Genomic DNA, 21,611 nt, shown 5'->3' with positions numbered 1-21,611 from the left:
TTCCTGTTTTGACAACTTGATGGAGAGAGGGATAGATTTCTCAACGGCTAGTGCTTGGATTCAGGGAGTGGGAGGTCAGGCACATGACTGTTTTGGAATTGTGTCTTCTGATTAGTGTGGATCCAACCTTGCCATCCTCTAACCAATGGCTAACTAGTTCCATCACAGCACATGAAGTTTAATATGTGGCCAGCACCCCATTTCCCATGCCAATGGCCCACAGCTTTTTCTGTGATAGCATTCAACTGTTCTCCAGGTAGACAGGACACTAGCCATGAGTTGAACGTAGCAACTAAATTTTCCATTATCCCTGATGTGCAGAAGATGCCTTGATAACCTGCCCAAGCCTGAATCTAAAGCCCTTAGACCAACTGTAACTATATTAGGACTAGGGATACTGGTTAGAAACAAGTAAACAAATATATTTTGGACCTCCAGTCCTTTAAAGAGGACAAAAGCTTATCACTATATTGTCAGGAATGAAAACTCCCGTTTTGTGAGTTGTAAGTTTTCCTCACTCAGCTGCCTTTGCAATCACATGCTTATCTATTTACTTACTCTCAGATATGTAGAGTGCCAGGAGAGCACTTCTTAGAATGATTATTATACGTCATATCAAAACGAAGTCTCTCAGCAAATAGACTTTAGACTCCACCAACCAAAACAAACCTCTCTGTTTGCCCTGACCACCAACAAAACTGATTTCTTTTCTAGAGGCATCTGTGAGATTACTTCAGGCTCTTGCAATTCTAGTGGCATTTTCTTCCTGCTCTTCTTCTTCCCCATGGTTTGGCTGGCTTGATTTCTTCTGTGATCTTCCTGTGTCCCACCCTATTACTTTCTTGTTTGCCCAGGGCTTCTCCCTCATGTTTTTCTGCTTCCACATCTTTTCCTGTGTCTCCTCTGCCCCTCAGCACAGCGGGTCAGATAATGTTCCCTGAGAGCCACTGCTAAGTTTGCCTTCGGGTAAAGCCATCTGTCAAAAGGGGAGGATTTGTGGGGCTTAACTTTTTTCATCTTGAAATTGTGAAGTTTTTCCCACTAGAAAATTAAAATTGCATCAGTATATGATATGTTGAGCTATTGATACAATAAGGTTTACCCTTCCAGAAACCGACAGTATTTTAGATTAGTATAGAAGGTTGGGAAGGCTGAGGAGATTTGAAAGCGTAGGAATTTATTGAAAATATTCCAAGGCCTCCTGCTCATAACTTACCCAATTATCTTCTGAAAAACTGAGCATTAATGTGCTTATCAATATTTGGATTCACAAGTTTAAAAGACCACCAAGACTTACATGTTAGTGAGAATGATTTTCTGTCTGTGTTTGCTACTCAATTCCTAGCTACCCCAAACAGTTAGATACACTAAGCCAGCATTGTATAAAATGAATTTATGACCCCCCTCTTCCCCTAGCAGCATCCTCTTCTTTCATTCCAGTCTTTTTCCAGTTCCACAGAACCTATTCCCGCAAGTACCCATCCTGATTGCCTGCAGGCTGCGAAATCCCTTAGGTGTTAATTGAGAATTAAGACGTGAGCTGATAAAAGGTATAACCACTTGCATTAATATTTGCATTGCAAAAGGAGTCTTAATGGGAAAATAATTAAGCTTTAAAGTTTGATATCTTTGAGGCAATTTATCCTGCTTGGCAACCTGTCAATTCTGCTCACTTTACATCACCTTCCCTTTACTGCACCTCAGGTTGGCCACATGTCATTTGAATGTAACTTTGCAAACCAAGACTTGAGTGTGGGGTAAGAGAGCTCAGAATTCTTCATAGCATGATGCAAAGAAACTTTAAATTTCTCACCTATTTACAGATTAACTTACTCTTAATGATCTTCCAACACTTGAGAAGGTCAGTAGCCCTCCGTCTGTCATTCTCCAAGTTCACCAACAGCTTATCTACCCATCAAAGGTGCTTTTGTAACAAAATCCATGCATAATGAAACCAAGAAAGGTAATGTACATTTTCTTGTTCAACTTTGGGTGTAAATGACCTATTCTCAGGGATTTTTACAGTAAGGAAATCTAGTGATTATACCAGGCAACACTGAGAACTGTAGGATGGAGAGGAAAGAAAAGGGTAATCCACAATTGGGAGTTGAGATCCAGGCTTTTTTGGAGTTCCAGGTAGGCCAGAAAGCAGTCAGCATTGGCTTTTGTCATGAATCTAGTGTCTAGAACTGGTAGGCAAATGAGGATCAATCTCAGGAACAGAGCTGAGACTTTACAAGTAAGATATAATTGATTAAAACACCAGAGTCACGCAGACATCTGAGCTCTGCCATTTACTATCTGTGTAATGTTGGGAAAGTTCCTTAACTTTTCTAAACTTCACTTCCTTCATTGGTTAACAAGAGACACAGAGAGAGAAAAGAAGAAGCCTATATAGATAAACTAGAAGATGTAAACAATCCATGTGACACGAAGTGCTACCCGACAAATGGAGACTGAATTGTTAGTTCAGAAACGGGAATTGAGTTCAAGGCAGAATGTTGATTCTCCTCATAATTTAACTTGTGTCCTTCAGTCCTTCCTGACCTAAATACTGGATTTATCCCTGATCCCTGGTCAAGATGGCTTCTGTGTCTGGAGTTAACCTAACTCCCTTAAGAAAAGAAAAGGTATATGTTTCTGAATGCCAAACTAGTAAGATCAGAAGGATGCTTACCAAATATAGGTGTTCTGGAGTATCACCTGGTAGGTTTTATAAACTAATGGATTCCTGAGCCTCATCCCAAGAAATTCTGATTCAGTAAGTCTGTGAAAGAGCCCAGTGATCTGCATGTATTAGCAGTTTCCAATGTGATTATTATATAGGTGGTCCATGGATCACAGTTTGAGAAACACCTGTACAGATGCTGATCAGAATCTGAGATAAGCTGGTCACCACACCTGGATACTATATTTGTGTAATTTTTTAAAGTGAAAGCAAGAGAGAAAATAAAGATTCATATAGCTTCTTTTTTATTTCAAAATAGTAGCAAGAGTTGAAAAATGCATCTACAGAGACATATTTTCTGGAAACTAAAAAGATCCTTTTATAAAGAGTATTGAGTAATATGTTAGACAATATGTTTGACTGAAATTTATGAAATGCATAGAAAATGTGTTCAAAGGGGTAATTTTTAAATAGTCTTTATAGAAATGTCCATGGTCTCACTTCAGTAAAGCCATTTCTAGGAAGTACTGAAATAATTATGGTCAAAATGGTCTGCTTTCTAAATATGTGATTCTTGGATAGAATCCAAAGACTTGAATAAACTGATAGTAGCATACCAAATAGATATGGCTTGCAATTATTAAGTGTCTTAAACAAGCATTTGATAGGTTGTACATTGACATCCATTAGCAAGTAATCTCCAGACAGTTATTCTGAGTGGTTGCAATGAGATCTTATGTGATGGATACAGGAGGCGAGGGGGTCAATCTTCTGGTCAACCACCAAGAATAAGATGAAATAGCTTCAGCACAGGGCTAAGACGTTGCATAATAATGTATTTCTCTCATATAAACAAATGATTGAGTACATTTAAGTGCTTGTTTGAGATCCAAAGTTCTGTGCTATATTAATAAAAAATACTGCACAGCCTGACACTTTGTATGGCAGGTATTATTTGGCTCTCTCTGTCCATGAAAATTCTCTATGTACACTCTGTTAGTCATACACTTTCATGAAAATCATTTTGAGGTTCATACTTTAAGCTGGGAGGGTTAAGGGGTGGTGCTAGGACACTAGGGAACTTAGAAGTTCCCCGTGAGACAGGAAGATAAGCTGAGTGTTTCCTGGGCTGAGGGAATTTAGAAGACTTGAGTTAGAATAAAGGATGAGTTCTTCCTACCTCCACCTCAGAACTTTTCCCCTTTCCTGTAAGATTTATAGTTCATATCATTAGGGAAACTCAGGTTGGGCTTGTTCTCAGAATACTCAGATCCAAAGGGATAACACCAAAGCACAGAGATTTCTAGGGAATGATGCTGCACCAATGTGAGCAGGCTATTAGTTAGCTATAAAATACAGCAAGAAGGGTCCAGCCCTGTAGGAAAAGTGATGGTGACAACTAAATGATGGGTCGAGTTTATAATTTAGCTCAACTTTAGTCCCAGCTGGGAACTGGAGTGCAACCTGACTGCCAGTAACAAGGATCAAAGAGCAATCAGGCAAACTGGTGCCATGGAGTGGAGAATAGTAAGGAAAATTCATTGGAGTGCACATACAGCTACCTGTCACCTTCAGAGTCAGCACTCTCAAGTCCAGACACCTCTCAATCATGAGCAAAGTGCTTCTAACAATTGGCCAGGCTCAAGTCTCACTGCTTTGGGGACCAAGTGGACTGGACCTGTGGTTACAATTCTTTAATAGCCACAGTTGAACAGTACAGGTGGTAGGTTGCAACACACAATGCCCATGGATAGTCATGAAAACTTTTTGTCCATCTAATTAGAAAATTGTTCTGATTTTATATAATATCAACTTGCTTTTTACTATGCCTCCTGTCATTTGGAATTGGTGTCTAATTTTCCTAATCATTCTTTTTCCCTTATGCCAGAAATAGAAAAATCGTAGAGATTTTCTTTTTCATTCTGAGAAACCTGCCCTTAGGATACAGCCAGAAGAATAGGTATGTCTTTCACTGACACTGAAATTATTAAATTCAGTTTTCTTTGAAAATATTGCATTATAAAGGTAATATATATATATATATATAATCTATGTCAAAAATTCAAGCAGGTTAGGAAAGCATCAAATGAAGAGAAGTTCCCTGACCGCACACTTCTGGGCCTCCTGATCCCATAACCCAGAAGTAAGATTGTTAACATTATGTAAACATTTATATATATGCAAATGTGTTGTATATGAATAAGTATTTTTATCCTTTATTTGTATCCCATTGTTTAGAAGGAATCTCCATTTGAATGTCCTTTAAGCATTCCAATTCAATAGATAAAACAACTCAGTTATTACCCTCCCACCCCCCCACCACTACCACCCATAAAAATGTCATCCAGTACACAGATCAATCAAACCAAGAACCTTGGGGTCATCCCTCTCCCTCACTTGCCATTTTAATTAGAGATGAGTGTATGAAAGTAGCACTCTCCCTCTGAGGTCCACCCCTCAGGGTAAGACAGTCTTGTGGACTTTCTTTATTTCAACCATTTAAACCTCTGAGGTGGCCTCTTCTTCTCCCCTTGTTTTTATTTAAAAAGGAGTGCAGGAAACACCCTCATGCAGCGCTTTTTAAATGAAGTAACTTGTCAAGTTCGAGACTGTAGCAGTAATCTGAAAGGCAGTAAATTTAGCGACCCTCACTTGCACTGACAGCCTGTCGAGCACTTGAAACATAAATAGCAGTGGAGACAAATCGCTGCTGTTTTCCTATTAAGCTTTGGCCCACTGGCCTCATAGCCTTCTAGGAGCGCATGGGCCCCAGCCTGGGAGAGGGACTGCTTTCAAGAACAGGCAAGTGCTTTCTTCTTTTCTCTTCCACTCCACCTCTACCTGTGCTCCTGACACTGCAGCTGGGACCCCCACTCCCACTGTGATCCATCTGCTTTCCAGAAAGGCTAAAAATCCTTAGCCCAGATTGAGGAGTGCTAGTAAACAGAAGCCTGCAACCCAGAATGAATGTTGATGGAGTAATTTTTAGCTTGTACATTTTGGTCAAAATGAAGAAGCCAATGGCTGGACCCTTTACTAATAATATGTTTTGACCCCTGAGCTGCCCATCTTATGTTAAATGGAAACATTCCAAGAACATCAATTTAGTTCATACTTAAACATTTTCCTCTTCTGCCCTGCTGCCACTCCTTACCCTTCTTCTCTCTTCATTACTTATGTATTGACTTTAAGCAAGAACAGTTCTCCAAATTGGATCAAATAGCTCATTCAGCACTGGGCCTAGCTGAAGAAGTAGATCTGGGATTTTAGGGTGAACCCATATGAGGTCATTGCAACATCAGGGTTTGTTAAGAAAGGGTGAAGGGCTAGATGGGGTTATTGTCTGTTTTGTTTTCATTACATTTCAAAGGCTTCTGTGGCAGCTTCAAAACTCTGCCTAGCAATCCTTCCATAGTGCAATCACCCTGCTGAGTTTAACACATTCACTTACTAAATGCCAATTGATTTCTGTGACTCTTAAAAACAGCAACTGCTGCTCTCATCTCTCTTGATATTTAATCCTGAGCCATGGCAGAGTTGCTAATAACAGGTCTGGTAATACCCCCACAGTTCTGATGACAATGGTGAGTGATCTTGTTTGTTACTGACTCTGTCCAGCAATTCTAATCTTTGTCCCTGCCAAACCCCCTGCCCCACGTTTTAGGAAAAAGTCTAAAAAGCAATTAACATCTGCAGGAATCTTTACTTCTACTTTATTCCCACAGGACTCTTTTAAGTATATGGGGCTTTTTTAATCCTTTGTTTTCAGTTTTGCCTCTTCTTCCCCACACCCCTGAGGTCATAAAAATGAAGTAGGAGAGTGGGTGCTGGCTTTGGGAGCTACATCCTACAAATGTTCTGCAGCCCCTGCTCCAGTGATTTGAATTACAACCCATGTGTAGATTACAAATTTAAATCCACAGTTAGCTCAAATCTCTTACCAACCCCATATTTCCCAGTACCTATAAAATGTACTCCACAGTATGTCCCAGGAAAACCTAATACGAACCATATCAAGAATGGAACTCATTATCTTCACTCCAAAATAAGTACCCCCTCCTAATTCGCCAAGTGATGCCACCTGCATTCACACTTAGGAAGTCATTAGCTTCCAACCTACACACTGCATTTAGAATACATTTCTTCATACCTGAGAAAACCAAGTGGACTACAGGAAATTCAGGGCAGGTGAGGGTCTGTGTACAGGGTCCACATTCCTTCTCCTGCCCTCCAAGGGGACAGTGCCACTCTCTCCCACTGAGCCCAGACACTGCCTCAGAACCCTTCTCAACATCATTCCCCAGGCAGCCACTGTCAGTTAAACAAGGTTGATCGCAATTTTTTGAAATCTTTGAAGAGCCCATCTCCACTTTCACAGTAATTCACAGGAAGGCTCATCAAAATACATGTTAATACTCAGTGTCAAGAAACAGGCACTGAGAGTAAATAGTGTTGGTGTATAAAGGACTTCAAACAAATAGAATTTTCGTATGATTTTATGCTTACACATCACGTTTCCTATATGGTGTGTAAGAAGGAAGGAAGGAAGGAAGGAAGGAAGGAAGGAAGGAAGGAAGGAAGGAAGGAAGGAAAGAAGGAAAGAAGGAAGGGAGGGAGGGAGGGAGGAAGGGAAGGAGGAAGGGAGGGAGGGGAGGAAAGAGGGAGGGAGGGGAGGAAAGAGGGAGGGAGGGGAGGAAAGAGGGAGGGAGGGGAGGAAAGAGGGAGGGAGGGGAGGAAAGAGGGAGGGAGGGGAGGAAAGAGGAAGGGAGGGAGGGGAGGAGGGGAGGAAAAAAGGAAGAAAACAAATTACAGAATAATGCCATTGTACTCAGTACCCTGTGGGTGCTGGCAGGCTTAAAGGGGTTGTAGTGGTACCTAACATAGCAAATCCAGAGTCCTCAAACCACCCGCCACATCCCTGTGCACGTCCTCACACATCACCATCCTCATTTTTCCTGCTCGGAGACTTCTAGATTGCCACACCCTTTTGCAATTTGCCAGCCCTAATTTTTTCTCCACTTGCATTTCTTAAGTTCCTGAAAACTTATTTCTCCCAGAAATCTTCTCTACCACTAAGTCTGCTCTACACTGTCTCTGTAGCTCATTTGCAGGTTGCTGGCATTTGTGTGTACCAATAGGTTTTTATTGCTAATGGAGGGACTCCTAAAAATAAATGGTTAAGAGGCTAAATTTTTAAAGATCAACTTTTTTTCCCCTCATTTATTGGTTTATTGGATCTTTTCAATAAGGAAGTGAAGTGGACAAACCTCATAAAAGATGAAGCCTGTCTTTTTACCTTCTTTATCAATAATTGAGCTGCATTGCTTTTGAAATTTCTCAAATGTCTTATTCTATACTTGAAAGAAAGAAATAAAGCAGATTCTGAGAGCTAAGAATTCAGCCAACTGTAGCATCTTTCAGCATTCTAATGATAAAAGTAGGCATGCTTAGTTAGGAACATGAGTCCCAAAAGTCCACAGACCTGGGTCAAAGCTCATGTCTTCCTTACTAACATTATAAGCTTGCGCAAGTTTCTTGACCACTCTAAACCTGTGTTCCTATGTGTTACACATCTGTAAGCAATCTTAAAACTATTGTGAATTAAATAAGATAATATATCTGAGTCACTTAGCACAGTGCCTATCAAGTGTTTATTAAGCAGTAGTTCATTCAACAGTCACTCTACAATATTTCTTGAACTTTTAATAGGTTCCGACATTGTGCTACACACTAGGGAAGGGATACAGTGATGATCAAAACCAAATGTGGTTTTTACAGTGGTAAAGCCTTACAATGTAACCATAGCTATTCTCAGTACAATTCCCTTCAGAGAACTAAATATAGGGGATTCTGACTTCAAGCATCACATTTAGAAGGGCAGGGCAGTTTCTAAAAACTGACACCAAGTAGGGGGTAATGGTTTAGTATAAATACAATAAAAGAATGTCATGGCCCAGGACTGAAAAAAGGATGCATGCATGGTAGCCTCAGGTTGGAAGCTCAGCTCAAACTATTTCAGCTAGCTTATTTTTTATATGTGAAAGCAAAAATGCAAATCAAAATGAATTGGATCTCTCTGGATGCCAGGAAAAATAATCCCAGGGCGTTCTTTTTCTTTTGGCCCATGCTCATTCATAGAGCCAAAGCCAGTTGTGAATCTTCCCTGGCATTGTTCTTGTCACTGGTTTCTGCGTACTAACTACATCCTTTGGGGTTGCAGAAGGCATGGGGCCAATTTGCATAATCCACCCCCTGTTGTGTCTTATTATTCAAATAGGGAACATTTCTATAGCAGAGTAACCACCCCTTCCCTTGCATGCAGCTCAAATGTCTTAATAGTCATATGCCTCTTTCTTCAGAAAACTCTCTCTCCTTTCATTTCCATTCCTCCAACTCTTCCCTAAAATCATCTTCATTATATCACATCTGTTTTTTTTTTTGTTTGTTTGTTTTCTTCATCCCCTTCAATACCTTGTTCTTCCCTTTGTCTCCTTATCCTCCTGTGGTTGTCACTTTTGAGGACTGCATCTACCCCTTCCCTGCCTTCTTTCAATCAGGGATCATTTTACCACTCTTCACCCCTCCCTTCCAGTGGTGAAAAGAGAGGATGAGAAGTGGTTTCAGCCTTTGGACAGCAACATTGTCAAACACTAAGGGATCTCTCAGGTGAAATGTGAAGCGGAGAAGCAAAAACGTCAAATAATCTGGAGAGAGACATGGCTGCAAATACAAACAGAGCCCTACTGCAGGCATCTTTTCTAGATTTCTTGTGTTTCTTTCTCTCTTCCTTTCCTTAGCATTTCTGTGTAGAACATGATGTGCAGGAAAGCAGGGAAGAAAGCAAAAACAGGAACAGGTGAGCATGTCCTTAGGGGAAAACAAAAGGAAAACATGAAACATACTTTAAGAACAGAAACATGGTACAGCATTTGAAGTTCTCACAGGAAACTTCAAATGGCATCATTGATTCGTGATCTTTTTTCCTTTCATTTTCATAGGTAGAAGTTCATAGCTTGCTTTTCTTGCTTACCTACTTCACTCACGTTTCCAATCACAGACCCACACGAACACAAATATACACACATATACACCTTGCAAGATAAATTCTAGTTCTTTGCTTTTCATTAAACTGTATGTTTGTGTTTATAGCTAGTGTGTTTACAGCCACTTACATGTAAATATTCAAACGTAGGTGAGTAAAGGGAATAGCAACCCTATTTCAAGCACATCTTTCCATCTGTGAAAGATTGATCTACTGAGATGCTATACTTACAAAAGTTTTCTCAGAACAGTGAAAAAAATGATCCATTCATTTCCTAACATACTTTCCTTGGAATTCTATATTTTTAAAGTCACAAAATGCTCCAATTTAGCAAGTTTCCTAAATTGTATTTTTTGTATCTCAAATAAAAGGAAAGACAGGTACTATAATGATTATTACAGTAATAGTCTTTAAAAAAAATTTAATTCCAAATATGGGGCTGGTTGTCATGTCCTGGGAAGTTTTTGAGACTAGTCCTGCTCTGCTTAGTGAGCAAATATTTGAGGGTGAGGAAATGTGTGTGCTGCTCCCTAAAAGTTAACAGTAAAATCTTATATGTAAATAACTAGTTTTTTCTGTGGGGGGGGGGGGGTGTGTGTGGGCATGTGTGTGTGTGTGAGAGACAGAGAGAGAGAGAGATGGGAGGATGGAAGGAGGGAGAGGGAGGAGAGAAAGAAAGGGAATGAGAGAAAGCAACACCACGGAAATATATTTAATTTCAAATGGCTCCTTGTTACAAATGCCTGGTTGACCTTATAAATCTAAATCAGTCAACATTTTGCATAGCAACTACAGGGCTCACTAAAGTATGGAACTCCGAAGGCACTGTACTCAGAAGGCAGCACCTGGCATACTTTAATTGGAGTTATTCCTGGCTGATTTGCCTCCACATTGGGGAACACAGGAGAGAACACTTTTCTCTTGCCATTAGCTCTAGGCCCTTCTTTCTGACTTATGAAGAAATCTTAAAAGAACTAATATGTACAACTTGAGTAAACAGTGACTAAGAAGGGATAGGCTAATTATGTGCAAGAGTTTAAAAGGTGCATACACTGAGGAGGATGAGAAGTTATTTAGCCCGGTAGCTGAGTATTGCCAGGAGACACAAAAACACATTAAGCAAAGGGAGATTTAAACTAAACACTAGATCCCAGAATAAACATAACACTCAGTGATGTGAGCAGGCTTGTGGAAATTGGTTGAGGTGTTTAAAATACCAAAATACTGAAATTTGCATTTCAAGTAAACATTTCTGTTAAGGGCAAAAAATAATAGGGACAAGAGAAAGACCCAAATTGTGGCCATAGAACTCGTCCACCAGAGAACTTAAACAATAGGTTTTGTGTCCATTTCTGGCCTGAGAGTCTTTTTAAGGTTGAGAGAATAAAAGACAATATTGGCAGGACCCTGGGGTTGAGAGCAGCCAGTCAGAGAGAACTGAAAGAAGTGGAGAAAAGTTGCCCTCTTGGGGACAGGCACATGGGGGCAAATGGAAAGAAAGGAACAGGAGAATCTGAGTGCATTTTAGAGTTTTGTGACTCAAGATTCAGGTGGTATATTCCATGCCTTAAAACAAGAAACAGCACTTGCTGAGATTGTATCGTGCCTGTGTCCACTGGGAGCTCTGTTGGGTTCCAAAATGATAATTCCACATGGCAGATAATTCCTCGGGACATGGCCAGAAATGCCCCTGTGCAGTCCTTCAACAACAGAGTACTCAGCATACCCTTTCTTCCCCAGTAAAAGAGAACTTTATTAGGATCATTAAAAGGCAGTGGAGTTTTATGCCAACTTCTCTGACAGAAATACTTAGCCACTTTTCAGTACTTAGCTCTATTCTCTCAAACTACATGAAGTGCTGAAAATAACTCTAGTATCTCTTTGAATTTCTTAATTCAGTTCAGCTTTATCTCAGTCCATTCAAGTTACTATAACAAAAATACCATAGACTGGGTAGCTTATAAACGATAGAAATGTATTTCTCACAGTTTTGGAGCTTGGGAAGTCCAAGATCAGGGTGCCAGCAAATTTACTGTCTGATGAGGGCCCACTTCCTGATTTAGAGGCAGCTGTCTTTTCTCTGTGTCCTTACATGGCAGAAGAGGCAAAGGAACTCTCTGGAGTTTCTGTTTTCTTTCTTTTTTTTTTTTTTTTTTTGAGATGGAGTCTTGCTCTGTCACCCAGGCTGTAGTGCAGTGGCTTGATCTCAGTTCACTGCAACCTCTGCCTCCCAGGTTGAAGCAATTCTGCTGCCTCAGCCTCCTAAATAGCTGGGATTACAGGCACATGCCACCACACTTGCTAATTTTTTTGTATTTTTAGTAGAAATGGGGTTTCACCATGTTGGCCTGGCTGGTTTTGAAATTTTGACCTCAAGTGATCTGCCCACCTTGGCCTCCCAAAGTGCTAGGGTTACAGGCATGAGCCACCATACCCAGCTTGGAGTTTCTTTTACAAGGGCACTAATCTCATTCATGAAGGCTCCATTTTCATGACCTAATCACCTCCAAAGACCCCACTTCCAAATACCGTCATCACTTTGGGGCTTAAGTTTCAACATATGAATTTTGGAGAAGCACAAGCATTGGGTCTGTAGCAAGCTAACTCAACAAACATTTATTGAGTGACTAATCTGAGCCAAACTCTGTGCTAGTTCATGAGGATATTATGAGTAAGGCATGGTCCCTGTGATGCTAACAATCTGGAGCTTTGGCTTTCCAACAACAGAAAAGCTCCCATTTCCTGTTAAATTTCTGTGAATTGGTAAGAAATTCTCAAGTGAAGCAGTAGAGATAATGCATTGTGGGAAAAGTCTCCTGGGTGTGACTAGAACAGACTAATCAGGAAGGGCCAGGGAATGCAAGAGTTTCAACTGGAGGATCCAGCGGATAGGGAAAGGAAGCATGACAACAGGGAGGGCCCAGGGGTGTCTCTCAATGTTTTAAATTCAGTTTCTGGCCTGAAAGTCTTCTTAAGGTTGAGAGAATGAAAGGAAATATTGGCAGGACCCTTGGGTTGAGAACAGCCAGTCAGAACTGAAAGAACTGGAGAAAATTTGCTCTTATGAGGACAGACACACCGGGGCAAAGGAAAGAAAGGAGCAGGAGAATTGTTGGATGAGATTGGTTGGATGATAGAATACTGTGTAGTTTCCCCTGCCGATAGTTGGTTTGCACCTTGAGCCTGCTCCCACTTTATTGAGATAGCTACGCACATCATGTGCTAGAGGCAGAGGCTGCCATGGGAGAGGAGGAGAGCTATCACAGGAGAAGCAAAAATGATGTCTCTGCCTCCCATGTGGGTCACTTAAGGGAAAACTCTCCTTTTATCCTCAGGTAGTTTAGGGGAAATTCTAGAGACATGAGATTGAAAGTTTATCTGATAAGGATATGTTTTATCATCTGCTTATCAAGAACAAATGAGATTATTAATACTTGTATTGGCATGTAAGAATCCCAGGCTCCCAAACACAATAAATATTGTTTTGTTTTTCTTTCATTCATCTTACTATTTACTTTCATAGGTGCCATCTTCCAGAATTGGTAGAGCTTTAGTTGGTGCAGCTAAAAATAATCTTTTTCTCTCCTGCAACTGTTTAGTTTTTGTTTTTTTATAAATTCAAAAAGGAAAGTAGGGACCCATAATCCACCATTTCTAGGTATTTCATGGGAATTGGAAAGAATTCAGTGTTGCCAACCATCTCTAAGATTATCCTTGTTCTCTCCTTCTTCTACTGACAGTTCTGTCCCCAACCAAGATTAAGATTATGGGTGGGGGATATGCAGTATGGGAAGAAATACTAAAACATTCTGAAATTATTATTAACTATTTTCTTATTAAAATTTACCATTATTCTCAAAATAAATAATGCTATCTTACTTTCTATTCCACCTCTGCATTCTAGGTTTTCAATGAGCTTACACCTATTTCTGTCTGCTAAATAAAAAACTAATCGTCAAAATTGCCATTAGCCTTCAGGGTATTTATGTTCAGCTAGAAGAGTCTTAGCATCAAATAGTTGGCATGACACTTAGTCCATAGAAACAATGCGCAGGAAAGATCTTTTTATCCCTTCAATCCTAAATCCTGCCCAATTAATCCAGAAAAGTGGCCAGTTACCCTTTCTGAGATTACTGTTTTCTTCTCTACTACATTCTACTTCTATAACATGTAAAATCAGATCTAAGTACTTGCTTTAAATGTTGGAAAAGGAGAAGAGAAAAATGTAGACAGGAGAAAATTAACCTCTTAAAAATAATATTTAACTATATGCTATAGACTAATTCTAAAACATTCTCAGTAGAAGCATGGGCTAGATAATGTGCAGAACTTCAGAACCAAATAATATTATATTACTCTTGCCTGTTTTTTTAATCAAGATTGTACAGTTTCCTCAAAACTAGTGATATTGACAATTGAAAGAAGACTTGGAGCTTGGAATATCCAGAGAGTTGTGTTATAGAATGCTAGCAAAGAAGCCCCATGTTCTGTCGGGAGCCTAGTTAACAGGTTTAGCTGACATATTTAGAGTAAATTTGTCTGCCTGCTAACTGTCTGTTATGTTGATTTGGTCATCGAGGAATTTCCAAAAAAGGAAAATAGCTTATGGCATTTGAGCAGAGCTGATGTAGAATGACCAGGAGCATCATGGTTGCAGGACTGTGTTCTTTAACACCCTCCCCAGCTGCTCTATCCTAACTAACAGTGGAGTTTTGAAATTTTGGGGTGAGGGGGTTCAGTCTAGCTAGAGTTGAAGTCCTTGGGCCTTTCTGGCCAAGCTCTGGCTAGGCTCTTCCTGCTACCCAATCTCATTTTCTCTTCTCTTTCTTCTTTCACCTTCTCTTTCCTCAATCACCTTCTCTTTCTTCTTTTCATTTTTCTCCCTCTCTACTTCTTCCTTATTTCTCTCTCCATCTCTTCAGGAAGAAAATGGTTTAATCAATTACACTCCACATAGGGGAATTTAAACAAAGTTTCTTAAGTTGAGATTGCTTTACTAAAATGCACACACTCAACTATGTAGATCTTTCCAAACAGGACCTCCCTATTCCTAATCCCAACTTTTAAGCCAATAATATTTAACTCCCTACCCCAAACCCCAGATGACACAGTCCATCACAAACACACCATCAGCAGCACATTCTCATGGATCTGGCCCATGGCCTAAAAGCCTCTAGGATGACGTAGTTTGCTATAGAACAGAGATCACAACTGCCAAGACAGTTTAGCATACAATCCTTGTGAACAGAATTTAACAGAATCTGGAGAAGAGTGGTGGTTTCTCAAAAGGAAGCCACTTTGTCTAATAACAACGTTGGTGTAAAGAGTGCTTTGCAACAACAAAAAAGGAGTGCTTTGCAGCATGGTGTAACAGATGATGTTGGTGCCATATCCCCTCAGAGCACTTTATGATTTGCATGTACCTCCCGCCAGCTCCCACTTTGTTCAAAACCCTTAACCAGCGACTAGTGAGTGCATGCACCTATAAACACCCCAGCTCCAAGCCTCATGATCAGAATAATTTTGAAGTGCGATATGAGCTATCCCCAGGCCTCCCTGAAAGACTGAGCCACAGTTGCTCTCTGTGGGACTTAGCTTGGCATTGCACCCTTGCTTGGCTTCTTTCTCTTCCAAGTCTCATTTTCCCATTTTCTTTCTGGTTTTTCCTGAGAGTATTTTCTACTCAATCACTTTCACAAGATTTTTGTCTTGAGGTCTGCTTCTGTGGAATCTGATGTCAGACAAAGTACATTTTCAAATCATTGAAAAGAAATGTGCATTTATTGCTTTTAAAAAGAATAATGAGAGGATCTACTGCCTATTTCAGACTTTAAAAAAGAATCATGAAAACCTCTGTTTTTCAGGAAGGGAATTTGAAGGAGAAGAAGAATATCTGGAGATCCTCGGCATCACCAGGGAGCAGTCAGGCAAATATGAGTGCAAAGCTGCCAATGAGGTCTCCTCGGCGGATGTCAAACAAGTCAAGGTCACTGTGAACTGTGAGTACGGCAGGAGCCAGCAGGTGCTAGGTGCCCAGGGTGCACCTCTACCTCCAGTGAGCTCTAAAGATTCCATTAGCAAAAGAACATTGTATTTCAAGCAGATGCTCCTCTGGCCAGGAATGCACATTTATACATTGAACACATCCAAGGGCAGGACTTGGCCTTTGAATTTCATAAATCAACTCTAAATGTAATCCATAATACATTTAACAATACCCTTTTTTACTCAGACTAAAGAATTAAGAAAACATGATCAGACAGCACTAACATTGCTGGCGGTCACTATGCTGGTCTTCGTGGAAATCAAGGTCATACTACTTAGGAAAAACAACAATTTGTATCTGGTTTAACTGGAATTTCCATCTTAATGCATTGTTTGTCAGGAGGGAATGCCTCAAGATTATATTTTATCCTCTGCTATTTAAATAATTGGCCTTGGGAACAAATTATTGCCACTCTGGTCAGATACCATGTGTCCCTGATGGCTAACAGGAATGTCTGATAAGTTAATTTCAGTTACCTATTTGTCCCAAAGTATGGGCATTAGAAAGGAAGATTTCACTAAGATGCATAGGTAAGTGGGCATACTTTGAACTTCTCGGATGAAAGGATTCTTAGATGTAGTTCAAAAGAGGGTGGGTGGGGGGAGGATCTATATGATGTGTGTCACCCAGCAAAGGAATAAAGAGAATTCGTTTACCCTGTTCAGTTAGCACTGAGTCTGCATCGTTCAAATTCAATTTCCCACATCACACAGCTGTGGCTAGTGGCAGGGACAAAGGGAAGCTTTGACAGTTCTTCCCTTCTATGCATTGAATTCACACACATCCTACATACACACACATAGGCACACAGGCATACATGTACAAACATCTTAATCCATATTTGAAAGTATCCTTTAGGCTGTGATGAGTACTTTCTGTCATCTCATGTCTTCCTATGTGCCAGAGATTTTACATAAATTCTCTCTTTTCTACTCAACAACCCCAGCAAGGTAGAAACAATTGAGATCATTTTAGAGTTTGAAAAACCACAACCCAAGGAGGTAAAACTGCCCATTCAAAGTGACACAGAAAGTAAATGTAAGAAAAGGGATTCAGACTCAGGTCCATTTGATTCTAAAGCCCATGCTCTCAGGAGGAAGATAAAGAATTTGCAATTTCACATACCTACTACGTGCAGCATTGAGTTAAGAGATTTATATTGGCCGGGTATGGTGGCTCACCCCTGTAATCCCAGCACTTGGGGAGGCTGAAGCCGGTGGTTCACCTGAGGTCAGGAGTTCGAGACCAGCCTGGCCAACATGATGATACCCTGTCTCTACTAAAAATACAAAAATCAGCTGGGTGTGGTGGCGGGTGCCTGTAGTCCTAGTTACTCAGGAGGCTGAGGCAGAAGAATCACTTGAACCCAGAAGGTGGAGGTTGCAGTGAGCCGAGATTGCAGCACTGCACTCCAGCATGGGCAACATGAGTGAAACTCTGTCTCAAAATAAAAAAGAGAGAGAGAGAGATTTATATTTGTTGTTTAATCCCCACAGCCATTTTAAACCTATGAGATAAGCATCATTAGTCTTACTTTAGAAATATGGAAACTGAGGCTTGGAAAGCTGAGGAAACTTGCTAAAGTTTACGCAGCCTGTGCTGGGATACACCATTACCTGTGGCCTTCTCCAGCCTTGCAGACCTCTGAAACAAGCAGCAAAATCTCTTTCACACCAAACCTAGAGGAATCTAATAGAAACAATTGACTCTGCTATAGTTTATGGTACTCATTTCCAAGAAGCAAGGGGCTGCATTTCATGAGTTCTGAAGTGCTTCTATCCCTAGCTATCTTCAAATTTTTTAGTAATAGAGTTTTGAAATACCAGTTATTACTATTATTTTCTAGTGTTGGGTGTGTTTCAAAGACACATTAATGATCGCAATGTTATAAAATGCTTTAGGACCTTTTTGTCACATGAAAGGCAACTTCTCTGGCTGTTTGTGTAAGTTTATAATTAGGTTAGCTTCTTTTATGTACACACAATCATGCCATCATCTTCCACCTCTTCCCTGACTTTTGGAGTTAAGATTTCATTTTCTCTTAATTGACCTTCATCTTAATTAGATTTCTGAAAGTCCAATCATGGTGTACATAGAAAATATTTACGCCTCCATTGTGTGAAACATCAAAGTGGTCTGGATTGCAGATGGTTCCCAAGATCAAAGCTAGCCGCCTGGGTCCTATTATTATTAGTGCAATTAGTCTGACATTGCTTCTTCTTGACTGTCCCCAAAGTGTAATTTAAAGCAGAAGAAAATACTTATAATTTTCAAGAAAAGACTTTTATGAAAATGTGAGCTTTTGCTAGTGATGAGTGAACCACAGAATATGGACAGAACTTTCAGATTCTAAAAAGATACCCTCATAACAAATTATATGGAAAACTATAGTGAGTTTAGTCACACATCCAATATGTCCTAACAAGCAGGACCTAGCATGTGCCTGATCTTATAAAAATTGCTCAGTAAATGTGTATTGAATAAGTAGGTGAAAAATTCACAGATAAACTCTGCCCTCTTAACATTTCTCCAAATTTTGCAAATATGGTCACAAATCTTGAAAAATATTTTATCAATTTCCTTTGGAATCACCTTTTACCAAAACCTCATGAGCTGTGTTTATATTATATTAAAACTAGTCATCACAGCAGTTGTCCTGTTCAAACAATTCATCCAATTTAAATATAGTTGTATTAAGTAGATGAAGTCTCTCAGATTGAATTATGGAACCAAGTCTGCCTAGCAACACTCTTGTATACAGAGAAATGCCCAGGATCACCTCTGTCACTTCATCTAATCCTGCCGGCCATAAAATCCATTATTTAAACTGATTCTGCTTCCCTTTCAAAACACAGGCTTTGGAATTAGGTCGGGGGATCAGGATGGTTAAGACAACTACTGGCCAAATAGATTATTGTAATGAACAGACCCTGAGTACCACTACAAGAAAAAAAAAAAATCTCAGGGCTGTTAACTTTCTCCCACCAGCACTTCCTTGACTCATTTACTCAGTTGCCAACAGATGTTTGTTGCAGGGCACTGAGAGACTACAGCAGTAAAGAAGAGAGACATAACAGTCTCTCCTGTTGAGCTCACAAGCTGGACTCTATGGTCTCTCCTTTTTATTTCTTTTGGATAGCACTTCTCTGCAGTAGGCATACAGCATTACACATAGCCACTTTTACATGCAAAATCTGTTTTCTAAGTGGTAGGAGGTCCTGGAATTTCCAGAAAGCTAAAATGTTGGCTCAAAATCTCTTCAATTAAACAAGCTTAGTATAATTTAGACAATAGACAGGACTTTCAGCTTTCTGTGTCTTACCCACAATGTAGCTGTTAATTTCTTTCAGATACCAGTCCTAGGGACAGTCTGTTCTTTCACTGCAGGTTCTAGGTGCAGTTCCTCAATTTCAGTTCACAGTGCATTAAATGTAACTACCTTTGAGCTTGTCTCATCCTAGTGCCCAGTACACCTAGAATAGTACCTAGCACCTAGTAAATGTTTAACAAGTACAAACTGTTAATTTTATCTAGACTCTTTCAATACTGGACTCTTTTCCTATTCCTGGAGAAATTTTTCTCAAAAGCTGCTCCCCTTTTCACAAGATGGCGCCGAAAGCGAAGAAGGAAGCTCCTGCCCCTCCTAAAGCCGAAGCCAAAGTGAAGGCTTTAATGGCCAAGAAGGCAGTGTTGAAAGGTGTCCACAGCCACAAAAAAAAGAAGATCCGCACGTCACCCACCTTCCGGCGGCCCAAGACACTGCGATTCCGGAGACAGCCTAAATATCCTCGGAAGAGCGCTCCCAGGAGAAACAAGCTTGACCACTATGCTATCATCAAGTTTCTGCTGACCACTGAGTCTGCCATGTAGAAGATAGAAGACAACAACACACTTGTGTTCATTGTGGATGTTAAAGCCAACAAGCACCAGATTAAACAGGCTGTGAAGAAGCTCTGTGACATTGATGTGGCCAAGGTCAACACCCTGATTCGGCCTGATGGAGAGAAGAAGGCATATGTTCCACTGGCTCCTGATTACGATGCTTTGGATGTTGCCAACAAAATTGGGATCATCTAAACTGAGTCCAGCTGCCTATTTCTAAATATATATATATATATCTTTTCACCATTAAAAAAAAAAAAAAAAAAAAAAGCTGCTCCCAGCTCTCAAGGCTGTCCCCGCCCCATTGACCAGCTGACGTTTCCACCTTCCACTTTCCCACGTGTCTCTCCAAATAGGTTCACATTGTCACTCCTCACAACTCGTTTTCCCTTTATTTGTCTGTCTCTTTGAATTCAGTTCTGCCTCCACCCTGGTGTCCAGAGCTAATCAACCCAACCAACACCCATGCTGGGGCACTTGGGGAGCTGACATTTCTAAATGTGAGCTTGCCTTATATTTGATAGCCATTTATTTAGAGGAAGCAGAGGTTGCCACAGAATACACAATTGGGACCGGAGACACCTGTTACCTCCAGATAACGTATATGTATTTTAACTGGTATCTTCAGTGATTTGATTCAAAAATCACCTAATGAGAAAACATTAGGAAAATAACTTTTTTGTTTGTTTTTGAGACAGGGTCTCACCCTATTGCCCAGGCTGGAGTGCAGTGGCCCAATCTCAGCTAACTGCAACATCTGCCTCCCCGGTTCAAGCAATTCTCGTGCCTCAGCCTCCCAAGTAGCTGGGATTACAGGCACGTGCCACCACACCTGACTAATATTTGTATTTTTAGTAGAGACGGGGATTCACCGTGTTGACCAGGCTGATCTCAAACTCTTGACCTTAAGAGATCTGCCTGTCTTGGCCAGGAAAATAACTGTTTAATATGGAACCAGACTGACCAGCTTCTCTAGCTTTTCATAGTTATACCTATTCAGTCTCCATGCTCATCTTTAGTTTATTCTTGCCTGTGGGTAGGTAATGGTAAAGACATATCCTAATATTTATGAATCTATTATGAAGGCTTCAGAGGAAATATTCAGTAACACCCCAGAGTACTACAATGTTTCATTATAATTTTGCAATATGGACAAGAACCATAATTTTCTAAGTACCTTCAGAGTACCAAGACTCTCCTAGAGATTTCATATCAATTCACTGTAATCATCACACCAACAGTGGCCAACTATAATAATCCATTCTCACACTGCTATAAAGAACTGCCCAAGACTGAGTAATTTAAAAAGGAAAGAGGTATAATTGACTCACAGTTCCACATGGCTGGGGAGACCTCAGGAAACTTACAATCATGGTAGAAAGCAAAGGGGAAACAAGGCACATTCTTCACAAGGTGGCAGGAAAGGGAATGAGTGCAGGAGGAACTACCAAACCCTTATAAAACCATCAGATCTCACGAGAACTCATTCACTATCAGGAGAACAGCCCGGGGGAACCGCCCCCATGATTCAATTACCTCCACCTGGTCTTTTCCTTGACATGTGGGGATTATAAGGATTACAGTTTGAGATGAGATTTTGGGTGGGAACACAGCCAAACCATATCACCAACCAAATTGGAAGGTGTATTGGGCCTGGTCTGCCCCAGTGAGAAGTATTTACTTAATCACTGGCATTGTTTAATATACATTGTTTAATATTGCTGGCACATGGTAACTTACAAAAAAGCAACTCTAAATCAGTCTTATTATCATTTCTAAATTCTCTACAGACAATGTGTTTCTTATTGCCTACATCCTCTGCCTCTGCTGCTTTTTATACCACTGCACACTACCCATGGGAGACCATCTATATCATCCCAACGTAGAGAGGACAAAAACAAAGCTCAGTGAGTGTAAGCATGCTGTGACGCAAAATCAAACAGCTTTTGTGAGTGGTAGACTTGGAACTCAAA

At 40.4% G+C, this 21,611-nt stretch overlaps 1 protein-coding gene and 1 pseudogene across 2 annotated transcripts in view; both read left to right on the top strand.

Annotated features, from left to right (window-relative positions):
* LSAMP (limbic system associated membrane protein) overlaps window positions 1-21,611 on the top strand; it is a 646,019-nt gene that overhangs the window by 577,460 nt on the left and 46,948 nt on the right. For both annotated transcript variants that reach the window (XM_055259228.2, XM_055259226.2), the window contains exon 4: window positions 15,575-15,709. In XM_055259228.2, the coding sequence (XP_055115203.1) occupies window positions 15,575-15,709 (135 nt within the window). The remainder of the gene's footprint in view (window positions 1-15,574; window positions 15,710-21,611) is intronic.
* Window positions 19,348-19,858, top strand: LOC129471042 (large ribosomal subunit protein uL23-like; annotated as a pseudogene).

Source organism: Symphalangus syndactylus, chromosome 21 (genome assembly GCF_028878055.3).
Source record: "Symphalangus syndactylus isolate Jambi chromosome 21, NHGRI_mSymSyn1-v2.1_pri, whole genome shotgun sequence".
NCBI classification, from domain to species: domain Eukaryota; kingdom Metazoa; phylum Chordata; class Mammalia; order Primates; family Hylobatidae; genus Symphalangus; species Symphalangus syndactylus.
The sequence above is the reverse complement of the archived record's forward strand: the minus strand, read 5'-3'. Positions and strand labels throughout refer to the sequence as shown.